At 44.0% G+C, this 17,820-nt stretch overlaps 1 protein-coding gene across 1 annotated transcript in view; it reads right to left on the bottom strand.

Moving 5' to 3' along the window:
• Positions 1–526: 526 nt before the first annotated feature.
• Positions 527–17,820, bottom strand: part of htt (huntingtin) — a gene marked incomplete at its 3' end in the record, with an annotated part of 41,028 nt that continues 23,734 nt past the window's right edge. Inside the window, 27 exon segments of the mRNA XM_037690668.1 lie at positions 527–740; positions 1,741–1,855; positions 3,253–3,443; positions 3,546–3,701; positions 3,905–4,037; positions 6,563–6,693; positions 6,802–6,887; positions 6,970–7,109; positions 7,587–7,741; positions 8,466–8,569; positions 8,669–8,795; positions 8,877–9,061; positions 9,175–9,276; positions 9,388–9,565; positions 10,384–10,529; positions 10,615–10,822; positions 11,405–11,527; positions 11,608–11,743; positions 11,947–12,023; positions 12,921–13,097; positions 14,612–14,791; positions 15,029–15,170; positions 15,315–15,537; positions 15,667–15,809; positions 16,312–16,571; positions 16,660–16,782; positions 17,647–17,763. Coding sequence (XP_037546596.1) covers positions 527–740; positions 1,741–1,855; positions 3,253–3,443; positions 3,546–3,701; positions 3,905–4,037; positions 6,563–6,693; positions 6,802–6,887; positions 6,970–7,109; positions 7,587–7,741; positions 8,466–8,569; positions 8,669–8,795; positions 8,877–9,061; positions 9,175–9,276; positions 9,388–9,565; positions 10,384–10,529; positions 10,615–10,822; positions 11,405–11,527; positions 11,608–11,743; positions 11,947–12,023; positions 12,921–13,097; positions 14,612–14,791; positions 15,029–15,170; positions 15,315–15,537; positions 15,667–15,809; positions 16,312–16,571; positions 16,660–16,782; positions 17,647–17,763 — 4,072 coding nt within the window.

The raw sequence follows: 17,820 nt of genomic DNA, 5'->3' as shown, positions 1-17,820 counted from the left end.
TTACTGCAATTCGCTCCTGTTTGGTATCAGTCAGACCTCCATTGCACGACTACAACTGGTCCAGAATGCAGCAGCCCCATTTTTAACCAGTACAGGCAAAAGAGAGCACATTACACCAGTTTTGGCCTCACTGCACTGGTTACCGGATCACTTTCGAATCCAGTTCAAAATACTCATGTATGTCTACAAATCACTGAACAGCCACCCACCCCATCTCTCTGATCTGCTACAATATCTAGCATTATTTGTGTATAACAATGGTTAAAGGATTAGCAGCATGCTAATATGATGAAATGAGTCTGGGATGTGTGAGAAAGGACAAAGCAGGTACGTGTTAGAGCTCGTCGGTGTAGATGAGTTAGCCAGCCTCATGCTCTTCAGTTTAGCATTGGTTGTGAAGGCCAGTCATGACACATGTAACAGTAGCACCAGCCATGATGTTGGACATGTCACTGTTTGAGCCAACATGCAACACTAATTGATTGTTGTCTGACTTTAAAGTTAGTCAGGTCTGAAGCTTCCTTACCGGTGTACATGCAGGTGAGCATCAGGCCCAGGGCAGCCATGGCTCGGTGTGGTGACGGCATGTTGACTCGGTCCACGCTGAGTTTGACCAGAGCTTCGCCGTCTACTCGTGACAACTGCTCTGACAGCAGAAGGCGCTCCAGTCCTCGCAGCACACAGTGATAGATGATGGAGGGGGTGGAGTCCTCGCTGGCAGACACCATCACCCCACACACCTAGAAGGGGACAGACACCAGAGTGAGGTTCTGTTTGGATGGTTCTGTTTTGACTTGGTGAGTTGAAGTATTTAATTGGGACCAAGAAGAGCAGGAATAGACCGAACGCCTGAGAGGCAGAGCTGGGTGTCATCTGCATAACCTGTGATGTGAACGTAGCTTTGGAGGGACCTTTTCTTTGTCCTTCATGTCTTTCTTCTCAGATTGATGTCACGTTGGAGAAGTGTTAGATCACCGTCCAGATGACCTGACTGAACATTGTTGGACTTCATACCTGGATTACTGAGCATGAACTTTGGTGTTCGATCACTACTTAACCAGTAAACCTTTAGAAAAGTTTAAGCACTTTGGTAACAGCTGCTGTTTTTAAATGCGCTTTATAAATAAATTTGACTTGACTAAGAGTAGTTTGCCTTTTATTTCTCAGTGGAAGAACTGTGAGTGAACAGACGAGGCGTTTCTCAGCAGATCAGAAGGTGGAGGTGACCAAGCAGGTGGTGGACGAGGACATGAGCCCCCACTCTCTTCAGATGAGGAACGCATACATTTCTGTTTGTGTAATGGTTTGCTATAAAAGTGAGCCTCTCTCTTTGAAAGTATTATAATAATTCCTCGTCAAACTTCAATCCTGGACTTCTGAGCAAGTATTATTAATGGATTTATTGATTTCCATCAGTAACGTATTAACTTTTCTTAACAGTTTGATGGAATACTGCTCCAAAAAGGACCTGACTACACATTTAAGAGCCTTTGATTATTTTTGTTTTTGCAAGAACAGAATCTACTGGACAAGCCTTTAACAATCAGACATGACATGATTTAATTCCACAACGTTACTGAAACTGTCAACCAGCAGAAGCTTCTAAACTTCAAAGGTTTTGAAAAGGAAAAATTAAAACGTCACTAAAATTCATTCAGTTTTAAGTAGCGCGTGTGTGTGAACATCTGAGTCAAACATCGCACTCGTCGGGGATGGTTGGTGTCTTTTTTTAAACTTTACCTGTATAACCCCAGCCATAAACTCAGCTCCTACATCCAGAGGGTAGTTCTCCATCATGTAGAAGGCCACCGCGCACATCACCAGCACATGCTGCTGGTTGTGCAGGTTCACACAGCTGCAAAATTACAAAGAAAAACTTGTTTTTAAATGGCATACATTGATAAAAATGCCAAAAGGAATGTGTTTAATGTCAGGAGCAACTTCCCTAACTTATGAAGCTGGATGAAAAGCTAATTAAATACCCGATTGTCTTTCAGCGCAGGAGGGACTAGCATGGAGACATTAAACGTATCGTCTTATTGAGGCTTTTTATTATTGACAGTTAAACTCAGAACGGAACTAGAGAAAATGCATTTCCTGCGAAAATGCATTGTGAATGCTTATTCCCAAGAACTTGCTGAAAATCAGCTGAAATTAGCTAAAAACATACTGAAATGTAGCTGAAATGGAAGAACAAGCCTAAATTAGAAGAAAGCAGAAAGAACACATATTTGCTGAATTACTGGTAGGTTTCAGAGATTATAAAATTAGCTAAAAAAGCTTAAAAAGTAGTAAAATAAATAAAAAATAGTTGAAAAGACAGAAAGAAGCTTAAATTGCCAGAAGGAATTGGAAACAGCTGAAATGAGCTTAAAAATGTTGAATTAGATAAAATTTAAAAAATTAAAAAGGCAAAAATTTACAGAAATCAGCTAAATAGAACCTGAAATAGCAAAAAAAGCTGAAAACAGCTGAAAGGAGCATTTTTAATTAGGCTGAAAGTAGCAGAAATTACCACAAAAACTTGAAATTATATGAAAACAGATGAAATTATCTAATAAAATGCTAGAAGGCAGACTAACATGCATGTTTTAATCTGTGGGAGGAAACCAGAGTACCAGGAGAAAACCCACACAAGCACGAGAAGAACATGCAAACTCCACACAGAAAGACCCCAGGTCCAACCGGGGATTGAACCCAGGACAGAAAAAGCTTAAAATAGATTTAAAACAGCTAAACAGAAGCTGAAATTTGCAGAAAGTTAGAAGAATCACAAAAATGTTATCAGAAAAAAATCTAAAAGGAATCCAAAACAGCTGAAAAAAACAGCTGAAATTAGCTGAAAAAATGTTTGCTGAAAGAAGCTGAAGCAGAACAAAATGTGAAAGGAGCAGTAAAAGTTTGTAAACAGATCTCAGGAGTTCAAGGACGGAAAATGAGACAAAAATGGCAGAAAAGAATAAATATTTGAAAAAGCTAAAGTTGCACCAGCACCAAAAGTCACAGCAGGATTGTCCTGGAAGAGCTGAACGTTTTGATTCAAGATTTGTTGAAATAGATTCAAAACTGCGGGACGAGAAACGTGCCCAAAAAATGCACAGAAGAAAAATGGACGACGATGAAGTGGATGCTTCATGAACGTTCACGCAATGACTGCGTGTGTTGTAGCCGAGTCCTCGTGGCTCATTGAGACCAAGCTGAATAAATAAAGGTAGAATGAGTGCACGTGTCGGAGACATGAACAAAACTTACTGAGCAATCCCCTTGAGGTTCGACAGAAGGTACTCTGAGACTGCAGGGATGAGCTGTTTGGCTGTTTCATCGAGCAAGTCGCACTCCAACACGTACAGCACACCGTGCAACGCTCCCATGCGACTGGGCAGGTGGGTGCTGCGCAGGGTGGTCTCCAACAGGCGACACACAGGCTCGGCTGTTACTTTGTCCTGCAAACAGGTCGTCAGCAGAAGGCCTTTACCGGCGCACAGCAGACGTGGCACCAGCTGTCCCATCGTGTGTTTGGGCCCCGCTCACAAAGAATCACTCACCATGCCCAGCACAGCAGCAGCCTTACACAAGGCAGGAACCAGGTACTGATTGAGGATCTCATCTTCTGGTGGGTGAAGCTTCTGGAGCTCCATCAGGGTGGAGAACATCATGTCAAACTGGTTCCTCTCTGTGAACAGGTCCGACACCGCCAGCAGCTAAACCGAATGACAACAATATTTAAAGTACAACTGCAACAAGTACATTTGTACGTGATCGTGTCCTCGTGTTTGTGGTTCTCCCAGAACATGTTTTTAAATTTTAATGAATGTGAATGAGATAAGGAAAAGAGTTTTAATAATGCAGATTTACAGGCCGCTGGTGGACCTGGGGATAACGCAGCATGTGCAGTGTCGCTCACCGATCGAACCACTTCACTGATGAGGATGGTCGGGGTTCTCCTGTTACTGGGAGAGCCTGGAATGAGCCACTGGCTGTAGAGCTCCAGGAGAAACTGAGAACATGAATGAATGTCCACGCCCGCACGGTGTTTCCTGAAGAGCACAGACACAGCAGGTTAGGATGTGCACGCTTATCTCGGAGCAGCAGACAACTCCTGCGTGAGTGCACGTTCAAGTGTACAGTTCTTATTTTTACACATTTCATTCAACCTTCGTGTATACAGGTTAGTCTCAAGAGTCACGAGGACTCGTTTTCAAGAGAGGCCTGTTTACACAAACAACAGACGGTCAAAAAAGCATATCAAATGAAAAGGAAATTAAGAAACGATACATAACAAAATAAAAACAGCTACATTATAAAATGAGGTAAAATAATAAAAACAGGAACATGTCTGTTAGTTTTTGCCATGAACTTAATAGTTGTTCAAAATCCCACAGAGAGGTCAAAGGTCGAGAGCTTCAGATCTTTTTACAAGATGTTCCAGGAAACAGGAGCGGAGTAGGAGAAGGTCCTTTTGTCTAGTTCAGTCCTCACTGAGGGAACACTGCAGGTAATGATGTCCTGAGAGCGCACGCTGTAGCTGCACTCACACAGAGACATGTAGGAGGAGATGTATGAAGGCAGCAGACCAAGAAGTGATTTAAAGATGAAGATGTACCAGTGAGAGAGTCTGTGTGAAGCTAATGGTGACCAGTTAACCAGTGGATACTGGGTGCAGTGGTGGGTACGATAATCACAGCCAGTTATGAATCTTAGGGCACCATGATAGACAGCATCCAACATCTGCAGCATCCAACATCTGCAGCATCCAACAGCTGCAGGTTCTTGTAGGAACGTTCATGTAAATAATGTCACCGTAATCAATGGAGGGAAGGAAAGTCACAGATACAAGGTGTTTCCTATTGTTCAGAGTTAAGCCCCCAGTATACTCCGTGTACGTCCATACGCGGAGGTACAAGCGTACCCCCCAGGGCATGTCCGTGCAAAGCTCAATTTTTACGACCCGTACGCGGTGTCGCACAATAAACTGCCCAGCGACGGACTGTTTTGTATGCGACACCAATGTATTAAATTCTCCTTCTTCATCCCTGATCTGGCCTTTTCTTTTGCTTTTTTGTCAAGAGGCAGAGACCTCTTCCTCCTCCACTGACTCCATGACTGGAATGGTGAGAAATGAAAGAATTTGTCACGAGCGAATTAAACTCAGGTCCAGCGTGGCTGCGGGAGGGTCTGGATATTTCCTGGTGGGCTGGTCTGATGTGTGGGCTGCAGAGCCAGCGCTCCCCTGTTTTTTTTTTTTTTAGAACTTTTTATTAACAACAAATAAACACAGAACACCGCTGCAGCTGAGGGTGCCAGCGCTCTTTTTTTTTTCCCCAGACCTGTCAATCAATCCAGTAGGCGTGTCAGCAAATGACCAATCGGCGACCTCAATTTGTCCCGAAGGTAAACGCCCCCTTGTCTGTGAAGCTGCTCTGCAGCTGCTCGGGGCGTACGCTCGAGTACGAAGTCTGAACCCTCTGCGTACGTCTGTTCATGCGTACGTACGCGTGAACAGACGTATGCGGGAGTATACTGGGGGCTTTAGACAGGATCTGTTTCTGAAAAAGAAACCCAGTTGAACTTTCAGCTTCCTTACAAAGGTTTTGACATGAGGCTTAAAAGAGAGATGTGCATCAACCAAGATTCCCAAGTATTTATAAGAATCCACAAACTCAATAGGAACAGCATTTGTTGATCAGATAGAAGGAAGAACTGCTGGGACTGACTTCCTGTTTGAAAACAGCATCCCTTTGCTTTTGCTTTTATCAGCATTTAGCACCAGTTTGAGACGGAACAAATCTGACTGGATGATGATGAATGCAGACTGTAGAAGCTGGAAAACCTTAGCAACTGTTTTAGTTCGACAGTAAGGTACTGTGTCGTCGGCTTAAAGAAGTAAGGATGCATCAGGAATGATCCGGCCTACATTACTTATGTAGATTGTAAAGAGAGTGGGTCCTAAGACTGAGCCTTGTGGTACACCATTATTCATTATTGACCACTTGATTGTTGATATGTGCTGCTGATTATCCATGCTGCTAATCTCATGCTGCTGTATTCATTGGTCCTCATCTGCTCACACACACTCATGTTCGTGCTGCTGTTGTTCGGCGTATTGTTTTTGTGCTACTAGTGCGTTCTTAGTTTAGCGTATTTCTCAGTTCGTATCTTAGATCTAATTACTGTTTTTCTTTTACTATTTATACGTTTGTTGGATGTGACTGGGACCCTGTGTACACAATTTCATTCCACCTCATGTACCACATGCGATGCGAATGACAATAAAGAACCTTGAACTTATTGACGGTTAAATAACTGCAAGTACCATTGTGTTGAACACATTGCCGTCTGCCTGAGAGATAATTGATTTGCTGATCAGCGACAGATGAATTAAAAATCGTCTCATTATTACAACGTTTAGCTGTGAAGCTTCTAGTCACGAGGTGGTTAATCTGAGACCTAAACCTTGTGTCAGACCAAATACTCCCCAAGCTGCTCTGAGTTCAACGTGCTCCAGCAGACAGTTTATAGGCAGGTGGTGCTGAACGCTGTGAGCATTTGTGTGTTGTCGGACCTGGAGTTTATAGGCGATATAGGTGGGGAGGCAGGAGCCGGAGTGTCTGCTTCATCTTCTTCATCTTCACCCCACTCTTCCTCTCTTAGAGGAGTGATGTTGTTGCCCAACCACACGGAATGGATGGAGACCTGGTGGCAGATAAACCAGATGTAACACGCACTTGTTGCAGAGATTTACCGAGTCTTTTTGTTCTTGGATTATTACTTCATCCCATGTTTTCATCATGCTTCTTTTACCTGCCCCAGTTTGTAATCCATGTTGCCCAACTCCCTCTCCGTGTTGATCTGAAGCAGCAGCTTCTCGTGGCTGATCAGCGTCCCTGCTAAAACAAATTTTAACCATGATGTCCAGTCATTTAAAAAAATGGTTGGACATCAGATTTAGGGACAAGGAGGGTCTGGTACCTGCAGAGGCTGCTGACAGTGACGGCACAGGGTCCCAGGCACGGTATGGATGGTGTGTATGGACATTGTCCCTCTTTGACACGAGAGCCTGAATCTCCCTCTCCACTTCACCTCTAATCACTGCAAGTTTCCGTCCAAACCTGAACATAAGAACAACAAAGCTCAACAAGCAGGTAAGTGAGAAAGCAGGAGAATTATCAGCCAACCAGAACATGTTTTGAAGAAACTCCTCATCGTGCCTTCAGGCAGACATGACATTCTGAACAGGACGAGAACCAATCGCTCTTCAGAGTCCCTTAGTTTTTCTGCCGATTATTAATTTAATCAAACTGCTGTTTTTTGTAAAAATGAACTCGCCAATTGTACCATTTTTATTTGATATACTAGACTACCGTATTTTCCGCCGTACACGTTGCACCGCCCTACAAGTCGCATCAGTCCAAATACGTCTAATAAAGTGGAAAAATCCATAAATACGTCGCTTCGCCGTATAAATCGCATCTATTACGCGTCACCGCCGACGCGTCGCGTTTGTTACATGTCACCTCTGACAACCCGGACGTGAGGGCTAGTTGTGTGAATGAATAACAAGCTGTCGCTCAGCAGGTAATAGTTACCGTGTTTCCAGAGCTTTGAGACTCTTGTTGCGAGGCTGCTGTTCCAGACAGCTGACCGCAGGGTTGCCAGCAGTGGGTAGAGTCATGGCGCTCAGCACCAGGCTGGTGATGGCCTGCACTGCTAGCACGTTTAACTGGGTGCGCTCCAAGTCCTCCTGGAGACAAAAGGGTTGGATGGGAAATTTAAAAGACGTGCCGGGATTTTATCATGTTGAAAACAGGAAATACTTGGGACACTTGCATCTTTAATATCAATACATGCTTTCATAGCATCCAGGCTTGATTACTGCAACGTGCTTCTTGTAGGACTCAGTCAGACCTCCACCGCACGTTTAAAATGCTGCAGATTTTTAACTGGTGCAGGCAAAAGAGAGCGCATTACTCCAGTTCTGGCCTCCCTTCACTGGCTCCTGGTAAAATCCTTCTGTATGTTTTTAAATCTCTGAACAGTTCTGCCCACTCTTATCTCACTGATCCGCTGCAGCCATATGTCCCACAGCTCTCAGAGGTCAGACCAGATGATTTTATTGGTTCCAGGCACTCGTTTTAAGCTCAGAGGTGACAGAACCTTCTCTGCTGCAGGTCCAAAACTGTGGACTGAGTTACCCCTGCAGGTCAGCCAGGCTCCCTCTCACTGTTTTTAAGTCTCTTTTAAAAACTCACTTCATTCCCTGGCCTTTGACTCTGTGCGAGTTGATTTTAACTCGTCTGTATTCCATAACGTTAACCATTTAGTTCTTACCTTTACCTCTGTGGATCTATGTACTTTATCCTGTTCTTTGCTTGACTTGCTGTGCAGCATTTTGGTTGGCCTTGTTGCTGTTTTAAGTGATTTATAAATAAAGCGGTGTGGTATGACTCATTATGCTTTTTGTATACCTCCTGATGAGTCTCCTCCTCCTGATCCATTGTGATTGGTTGGGTGACCAGCACCCCCAGCAGGGTGGCCCAGGTTTCCTCAAACTGAGTCCTGTTACTCCAGCCTGACATTGCAGCAATCAGAGAGCAAGAAACGAGAAAATGTGAAACAACGCTCTGATAATATGACGCACGTGTCTATATATTGAAACGCATTTCTGTACCTAGTGTGTTGATGCGGTACAGAAACTCTCTGAAGACGTCCTTCTCCTGCAGAAAGTCAACAGGGATCTCGGGCAGCGTTGTGCCAAAGTCTCCACCTGGCTGAGGGGACCAGCCCAGTTTCCAAACCTGAAGATGAACAGACAACATTTAAAGAAACATGCAGATACGTTCATGTGTTGAAACTGCCACTGCGGTTCGAGCACTAACCAGTGGAGGTACTCTGGTGTAGCTGTTGACCAGAGGCAGCCTGGACAGACTGATGACAATGTTGCGCAACGTTTGCGTGAGAAAAGCAGGAAACGCAGAGTTTCTTGGGTGACCTAAGGAAAGGATGCTCTGCATTCCCTCCACCAGCTCCGCCATGATCTCACACGCTTCCCATTCGTACTTAACTGGAACAAAAACATTTTCAAACCAGCAACTCAGAATCACAAGCTCAATGAGCACGACGTGGAGAGTTGAAACGATAACAGCAACTTCATGTAATTTCTAAATTAATTCTCACATTCGGGGTTCCCCAAGTCCACTTGGTCTCCTTCAGCGGTTTTTTCTCCGCGTGGTCTTTTCTTCTCTGGATGCAGCAGCCGGTCTCCAGGACTCACAGCCACTGAGAGGCACAAACAAGTTTTACAGTTGAAGTAAAACATGAAAACCGAAGGGCAGTTGCAGAACTGGTCCACACTTGATGACAAGAACTGCTTGGACAGGCTCAGTTTACCTGCGGTAATTATGAGGCGCAGGCAGAAGATGAGGGAGCAGGTGTGTGTGTTGTACTCGGGGGTGGAGAGCTTGTTCCAGATGCAGGGCTGCTGCAGGGCCAGACACAAGCAGGAAAGAGACCACTGCAGGTCCACACTCAGAGGCAGCTGGTCCTGGAGCAGGCGCCACACTATCACCTGTCAAACAGAGGAAGAAACAGGTTAAAGCACCTTGTTCACCTGAACTACCTACTTTAGTTTTCGCCATATAAGTTGCAGTTTTTTGCACAATTTACATGCCCTGACACTTATACAACGAAGCGACATATTTCCATATTTATAAACCAAAGTTTGGCTGAGATATTAACCGTTAACTTTTATTCAGACTGAAAATATTGAACACTACCATTTTCAGCCACTAGATGGCTCTCGTGTAGTATGGTAAGTAGTCGTATCATGAAATAGGTAAAAGTGGCTATTAATGGCACAATCGGCTTGCCGTAGACTGCCACCTTCGTCTGCCTGGAGCAACCATCAAATCAGCTTCATTTTTCTGCGCCGCCCCGGAGAAATGAAGCTGATTTGACCATTAAAGTGCATTTATGAAGTAAAAGTTCAACTGAGACACACTTTTACACACTTTTTTAAGTATTGATCTTGTTAAATTCTTATTAAAGTTCTCCCGTGCACGCCCCTGCGGCTGCCATTTGGCAGCCAATCAATTTTTGGCACAACACCGGCCCACATTTGCAGGTCGTCAACGCTGACACATAATAGATGTGACGTATACGGAGAAGCGACGGATTTTTTTCACGTTTTTTTAAGACAGGGCGGTGCGACGTGTACGGCGGGAAATACGGTATTTGGTGATTTCAAAACGATACTCGTTTTAAAATGTGATCATTTAAAAACAAAAACCTAAACTTGTGTATTGGAACTGAAAAAAAGGTATTAGCACACGTACTAACAAACAGAAGCTTTGGGGGCACCGAACGTTTAACTTCAGGTGTTTTTACCTCTGTGGCTGTGCAAGTGAACGTGGTGATGAGGTGCTCCCTGTCAGGGGGGAGATGAAGTGATGGAGGCAGCTGACTGATGCTCAGCAGATACTGCGACAACGCTCTGCACAGTGATAAAACCGTGGGGTAGAAACCCGGCCCACCTAGAAGACAACGAAACACAGAAACGTATAAATGAACAAAAACTTGCTTTGGGCAGCAACAACAAGCCCCGCCCCTGAATCTCACCAAACACGTCGTCCAGCTGGTTCCAATAAGGCTGAGGTTGAGGGGGTGGCAGAAAAGACTGGTGTGGGACAGGAAGTGACCCAGTCACCTCTGATAATTTCTCCAGGGTCACCTGCCAGGCCGTTTCCACCAAGAGTAACCCCTGACCCCTTGCTGACCTCTGCACGCCCATACTCAGACACGGACAGAGCAGACGTAGGTTGAAATCCTGGGGAAATGACAGTTGACGTCAAAATACAACATAATTCAGCAGCGTTTGATCTCTGTAGACAACCTTTACATTTGTAATATAATCCTAGTATTTCTTGAAGGGATGCGTATTGCCCTCCACCTTTCACGCTAAAGTTTAAAACATCTCATGTCGAGGATCACCAGAGTTGTAACTCCGCTAAATATCTGCAAAACTACATTAAAGCCACATTTGTGTTGGCCAAAGTCAATTAGCTGTGGCAGCCATCTTGAATTATTAGTTTTAGACCTCCAGCCAATGACTATTTTCTTAAGGTTGCACTAACATCTGTCCAATGGTTCACGTGTTATTTTGCTAACAGACGGTGCCGACTCTTAATATCGTGTGGAGCTTGTGTTGACCTCCAGCTGCCACACCAAATTTAGCCCCATGTTTGACAAGCATGAGTCTGAAAGTCGATCGGGTGTAGACGTGCACGCGATGATCACTTTCCGAGTTCTGATAAAATCCGTCTCGAGGTTCTTGACCGACATCGTCACCACTTGAACCTTCGGCCACGTTGGAAAGAGATTCCAGAGGAGGTTTCCGTGCACGTGTTACCTTGCCGCGCATGACACTGAAGAGCTCATCAGGAGGTAGTTTAGTTAGAAGTTCTGTTGTCTCCGACAGGGACACATCTCCAAGAAGACTGCACTGGGACTTCACAAGGGCCACGTACCATTCCTACACAAACAAATAATGTTTATGTTTATCACATTATGCAAATGTGTCACGTGGCAGGCTCCCAAAATCAAACTCCCCACCTTGTCGGTGGCGACACTTTCAGGGGCAGGTGGTGGGTTTCCATCTAAGGGGTGAGAGGTCACGGGAGGCGGGGGGCTGCTGGTGTCGGTAACCGTGGCTCTGAACCTGTCCAGCAGGGAGTAGAACCTCTGATGCCTGTCGCAGACGAACAGACGGGTTCTCTCATTTTAAAAATAGCTCTGAACAAAACTGCAGAAGAACCTGAACATTTCTGAGCAACGTTCGTCAAAACTACAGTGAGACAAAAACTTTCTCGTACATTGTTCAGTAACTGGACCGAACTTGAGCAGATTAATCAGGAAAAGCCTGAAGTGAAACCACAAACTCTGGAAGGATACCTTTGAGCCAAGCCGCTGGTCTGGAGGTATTCTTGAATCCTTTCCAGTTCCTCCACAGGCAGCTGGGCTTTACTGTTCTGGAGGTGGAAACATCCAGAAGATGAAGACCGACACAACAACGGTACATGCCGACACGTTTCCGGTGTGAAACAAGGTTCTCCAAGCTTCACAAAATATTTTATTTGGATATGCACGAGGGTTATAAATCAGTAGGCGTGTCACGATAACTAATGTTGCTGGGCGATTAATTAAACGATAATATTGTTTGAAATTTGACAATAATTAGTAATTATTGTCAAATTTAAGAAAAAAGTTGGTTAATTTTTAAGTGTAGTACCTTTTTTGACCACTGGATGGCGGTACAAGACAGTTTGAACCAAAGGATGGATAGTGAGGGAGTGAGCAGCGCGTCTCTTTAAGAAAAATGGGAGGGAGGCCCCTTGACGTGACATGGGCTGTCTCACTTTGGTTCTCAAAATGGCGGACGCTCGGTGGTTTGAGCTTTTTAGCATTTTTCTCACAAAGCTTTTAATTTGAATAAAAATCAGTAAACAAGTTCTCGGCTTCTTTTTGCAGAGAAAAACAACTTTTTACACGAAGGCACGAGTTTCAACCGTGAATTTTGGAGCTTCGACAAGACGGAGGCTTTTCCCCGAGGTCGGCCTGTTAGCTTAGCTCGTAGCTTAGCTTCTTAGCTTAGCTGCTTTTAACGATCCAAAAACGCGATTTTGGTTAAAACAGATTTTAAAGAAAAGAGAGATAGGGAGGGGTCGGAGAAGAACACCTGAGCCTTTTGTCGTCCAGCGTCTTCAAAAGAAAGAGACACGAAGAAACGATAAACCTGATAAACGAAAATGAGGTTGATAATTTTCATTTATCATGTGATTAATTGATTTATTGATTATCACAACAGGCCTATAAACCATCATCTTACAAGCAAATGCAGACGTCCCAGAACATGTAAAGAACTTCACCTGCAGAGTCTCAGCCAGCAGCATCTCTACTCTGCGACACGCCAGCGTGTCCACCATCCGAGCCAAGACCCTGAAGGGAGTGTTGAGCAGTTTGTCTACGTAGAGCATGAGCAAAGACCCAGACTGACTGAGGTGGATGCCTTCCAAACACTGCAACGTCTTCTTCAGCATGGTGGGCTGCAAACGCATCCAAACAAATCAAAACAACAGAGAGAAGTCAGTGAAGGTGGTCCGAGGGGCTGAGAGGCAGCGACAAGTGAGGAGGAGGAAAATCAATTTAAACTAGAGAAGCTGCGCGTCCTGAAAAAGAGAGTGCTTAGAAGAACTTGCTGAAAAACAGCTGAAATATTCAGGTGTCTCTTGTAAATGAGTCCTCGAGGCTCGATGAGACTAACCTGCAGAAATAAAGGTCAAACTGAAATGAACTGAAGTTAGCAGAAGCGGAAAGAACACATATTTGCTGAATTGTGTTTAAATAAGCAAAAAAGAGCCCAAAACAGGAAATTAGCAACAAAAATATGAAATTAGAAAAAAAAAAAAAACAGCTGAAAACCCAGAAAGAAGCTTAAGCTACCAGAAGGAAGTGGAAAGAGCTGAAGTGAGCTAAAAGAATGTGGAATTGGCTGAAAAAGCTCAATTTAGCACAAAACAGCTAAAAAGTAGCTGAAATAGGAGAAAAAGTTGAAACTAGGCTGAAAGGAGCATAAGCTGAAATTAGCAGTAATAAATTAATTAGGCTGAAAGTAGCAGAAATTACCATGAAAAATTTGAATTAATCCGAAAACTGATGAAATAGCTTAAAAAGGTTATTAAAAAAAAAGTAGCTGAAAGGTAGAACAAGCTTAAATTAGCAGAAGAAAGCAGAAAGAACACGTTTGTCTATTTAGGCTGAAAGAAGCAGAAATGAGCACAAAAAGGTGGAAGTTATCTGAAAGAAGCTGAAATTAGAAAAAAAAACAGATGAAAAGTAGCTAAAAAAGCAAAAAGAAGCTGAAATTACAAGAAGGAAGTTGAGAGAGCATATTTTTGCTGAATTAGGCTGAAAAGTTTAAATGAGTGCAAAAAATGTGAAATTACTGGCTGAAAAAGTTTTAATTAGCTTAAAATAGCTAAATAGTAGCCAAAATAGTAGAATAAGCTGAAACTTGCAGAAATCAGCTGAAAGGAGTGAAACAAGCTGAAATTAGTAGAAAGAAGTTAGAAGAAACACAAAAATGTAGTAGTTAGTAAAAAACTGAAAGGAGCACAAAACAGCTGAATAAACAGCTGAAATTAGCTGAAAAAAGTTTAAATTTGCTGAAAGAAGCTGAAGCAGAACAAAACGTGAAAGGAGCAGTAAAAGGTTGTAAACAGACGTAAATATCTGAAGGAGGTAAAATGAAATTAATTCATTTTTATGAGAAGAAAACGTCAGAAAAGGCTGAATATTTCAAAAAGCTGAAGCTGCAGCAATACCAAAACATCACAGCAGGATTGTCCTGAAAGAGCCGAACGTTTTGGTTCGAGATTTGTTGAAATGGACGAAAACTGCGGGACGAGAACGATGCAGAAAAATGTACGGAAGAAAACTGGATCAGTGAGAATGCTTCATGAACATTCAGACCGTTATAAAATATAATAATTACACTTGACTCGGTTACACGGATTAAACCGTGAAATAAAAGGACAGAGGTTCCGACGTGTTTTCTCACAGTGGTGAGGTTGTCACAGCGAGACTGGATGGCCTGGATGAAGAGGCCGCTGGCAGCAGAGTTGCGGTGAACAGCGCTGATGAAGTCCTGAACCGGAGGCTCGTGAGAGAGGCTGATGAGGTCGCGCACGTGGTTGACGATCAGCCAGGTCAGGTGTTCGGAGTCGTGGAGATTCTGACACTAAAGGTAAAGAGAGATATCTAAACTGACTGAACTGCAGGGTTGTGTGTTATACTCCAAGTCTGAGTCATTCACTTTTATTTATATAAACATTATCCTTGCAGTCAAATTATTTCCACCCTCACAATAACGTTCCAATACTTGTGAGACTCCTAAACATATTTTCTGACTTGACTAAAGTTTATATTATTGTTGTGGCGTCACATGAACAACATGAGGTCAACATGCAGGTCTTACCACGTAGTCACAGAAGAGAATTAGGGCTCCTCTGCGTACGATCTCTCTGTTAGCCATCGCTAACTGGGAGGCTGACTGGTCTTCTTCACCCTCCCCCGAGGAGTGAGGACTCAGCAGCTTCGTGGACGAGAGGCTGTGTCCTCTGACACAAATACAGAAACAAATTACAGGACGAAATCCTGAAGTTCTTCGAACTGTTTCTCGTCGTTTGTTTGTCCATTGCAGCGACTTGCCACGTTTAAGAGGACTCCAAATATTTAAATTCACAAGAAGGAGTTGTTCTCACCTGGGCGTCTGATGCACCTCGACCCACCAGGAATAGTTGGTGTAGTTGATGATGAGGAGAACCTGACACCACAGCAGCACCAGAGACGGATGGGTGGTGACCAGAGACTGCACCATGCCGTTCAGCCTCTCCAAGTGGTAGAAGAGACCGGCCTCGGTGCCCGTCCGACCATCCTCATCCTTCAGGAGTCGAGTGGCTGCAGCTGTGATCCGGCGAAACATTCCTGACACAACGAAGGAAAACGTTCAAATCAATGCTTCACGTTAGAAGATGTGAAGTTTTTTCATTGTGAAACAGAACTTCTAAAAACTCACGTTTCCGTCTACACAACAAGGAAAGGGCAGGTGCTCACCGCTCTTGAACACGTGGATGAGACACATGAGCAGCGTGCCCAGCTGCTGACAGTAGAAGGTGCGCTGCTGCTCAGTGATGTCCACTTTAGCACGTCTGCTGGAGAGTTCGTCAAGCAAGACGCCGACCAGCTGAAGGAGGAACCTGCAGAGAAGTTGAAGACGTTCAACGAGCAATCAAGGTCAAGGTTCAACGTGGCAAGAAGAAAAACAGGAAGAGGAGAATCAGACTTTAGGTTTAAAACCTCGGTCAAATGGCTTTTTCTGACCACAAACATTTTTCAGAATTCCTGAAACTATTGGAGGAAAGAATAAATATCCTGACGCTGCTCAATAATCCAGGAAGATGAATCAACAAGGTTGAGTGAGGTCGTCCGGACGGATTCTTCTTGTTGCAACGTTTCATCTTTTATCCAAAAGACTTCTTGCAGCTGCAACAAACTCAGTCTCATAAACATCACCGTCTCGTGGTGGATCAACCAGTCTGACGTTGACATCCAGGACCATCACAGGATCAAGGAGGACCATCAGCCTCATTTAAAGATAAACAGTCTTTGATTGTTTCATTTATGTTTGTAGCTCAGTGTTCGTAGCTGCCGGAGCCTCCAGAACCATTTGGACTCAAAGCACAAAGTGAAAACGCTCACCTGGCAAACGTTTCCTCCGGTGGAACCTTCTGGGCTTCACCGTTGGTTTCTTGGTTAGACACTGCGTCAGCAGCAGACGGGTCACTGGGCGAGGGGCCGTGCTGATGCAGGCGGCAGATCGTATGGCAGGACAGGAGGTGTGGGGACAGCGACAGCTCGTGGACCCGGGACAGGACAATGTCTTCAGTGGACTGAGACACTAAAACTCTAAGGACTGCCAGGATGCCAGACACCCACAGCTGGACTGTGGAAACAGATGCCTGGAGGGATGCACATGTTGAATCACTCAGATTATATTTTTAATGATTTTAGAGCACGACAGACACACAGCTGGAGAACATGTCTCACCATGGTGGCTGGGACGGTAAACATGCTCTTGAGCAACATGTCTACAGGTCTGAGAGACGAGGGCGCCACAGTCTCAAACAGCGTGTTCAACACTCCTAATGCTTCTGGAGAGTCTAGAAGCATCTGAAAAATACATGTTATCCGTGACTAGGCCTGTCATGATAACAAATGTTGCTGGGCGATTAATTGTCTCAGAAATTATTGCGATTAACGATAATATTGTTTGAAATTGGACAATAATTAGTAATTACTGTCAAATTTAAGCATAAATGTTGGTTCATTTTTGTGTGTAGTACCTTTTTTGACCACTGGATGGCAATATGAGACTGTTTGAACTGAAGGACGGATAGTGAGGGAGGGAGCAGCGTGTCTAAGAAAAATGGGAGGGAGGCCCCTTGACGTGACATGGGCCGTCTCTCCTTCCTGTTTTTCAGTTCTCAAAATGGGAGACGCTCAGTGTGGTTTGAGCTCTTTAGCATTTTTCACAAAGCTTTTAATTAAAAAAAAATCAGTAAACAAGTTCTCAGCTTCTTTTTGCAGAGAAACAACTTTTTACACGAAGGCACGAGTTTCAACCGTGAATTTTGGAGCTTCGACAAGAAGGAGGTTTTTTTCCCCGAGGTCGGCCTGTTAGCTTAGCTCGTAGCTTAGCTTCTCAGCTTAGCTGCTTTTAATGATCCAGAAACGTGATTTTGGACGGTTAAAACAGATTTTAAAGAGAAAGGGAGGGGTCAGTGAAGAGCACCGGAGTTGAACCTTTTGTCATCCAGTGTCTTCAGTAGAACGAGAGACACGAAGAAACGATGAAGCTGATAAATGAAAATGAGGTCGATGATTTTCGTTTATAACGCGATTAATTGATTTATTGTTTATCGCGACAGGCCTAGCTGTGAATACTCACATGAAAGTAATATATATATATATATATATATATATATATTAAAAGTTTGACTCAAGTATCTTTCCTAAAGCCAAGCATAAGCCAACCTGCTGCTTTGCAATCATTGGCAGTATGACGTCAGCGATTTGTCTGGACAGTCTCTTCCACTTGTCCTCGTTTTCCTTGTGACACTGCTGTAGAACAAGGATGAACATCTCCAACACCTGCAAACATGAATTAAAGGTTCAAGACAGGAATCGAGGTGCTGCAATATCTCATGG

The sequence above is a fragment of the Nematolebias whitei genome, chromosome 16 (genome assembly GCF_014905685.2).
Source record: "Nematolebias whitei isolate Nwh7 chromosome 16, NemWhi1, whole genome shotgun sequence".
Classification (NCBI taxonomy): Eukaryota; Metazoa; Chordata; class Actinopteri; order Cyprinodontiformes; family Rivulidae; genus Nematolebias; species Nematolebias whitei.
The sequence above is the reverse complement of the archived record's forward strand: the minus strand, read 5'-3'. Positions and strand labels throughout refer to the sequence as shown.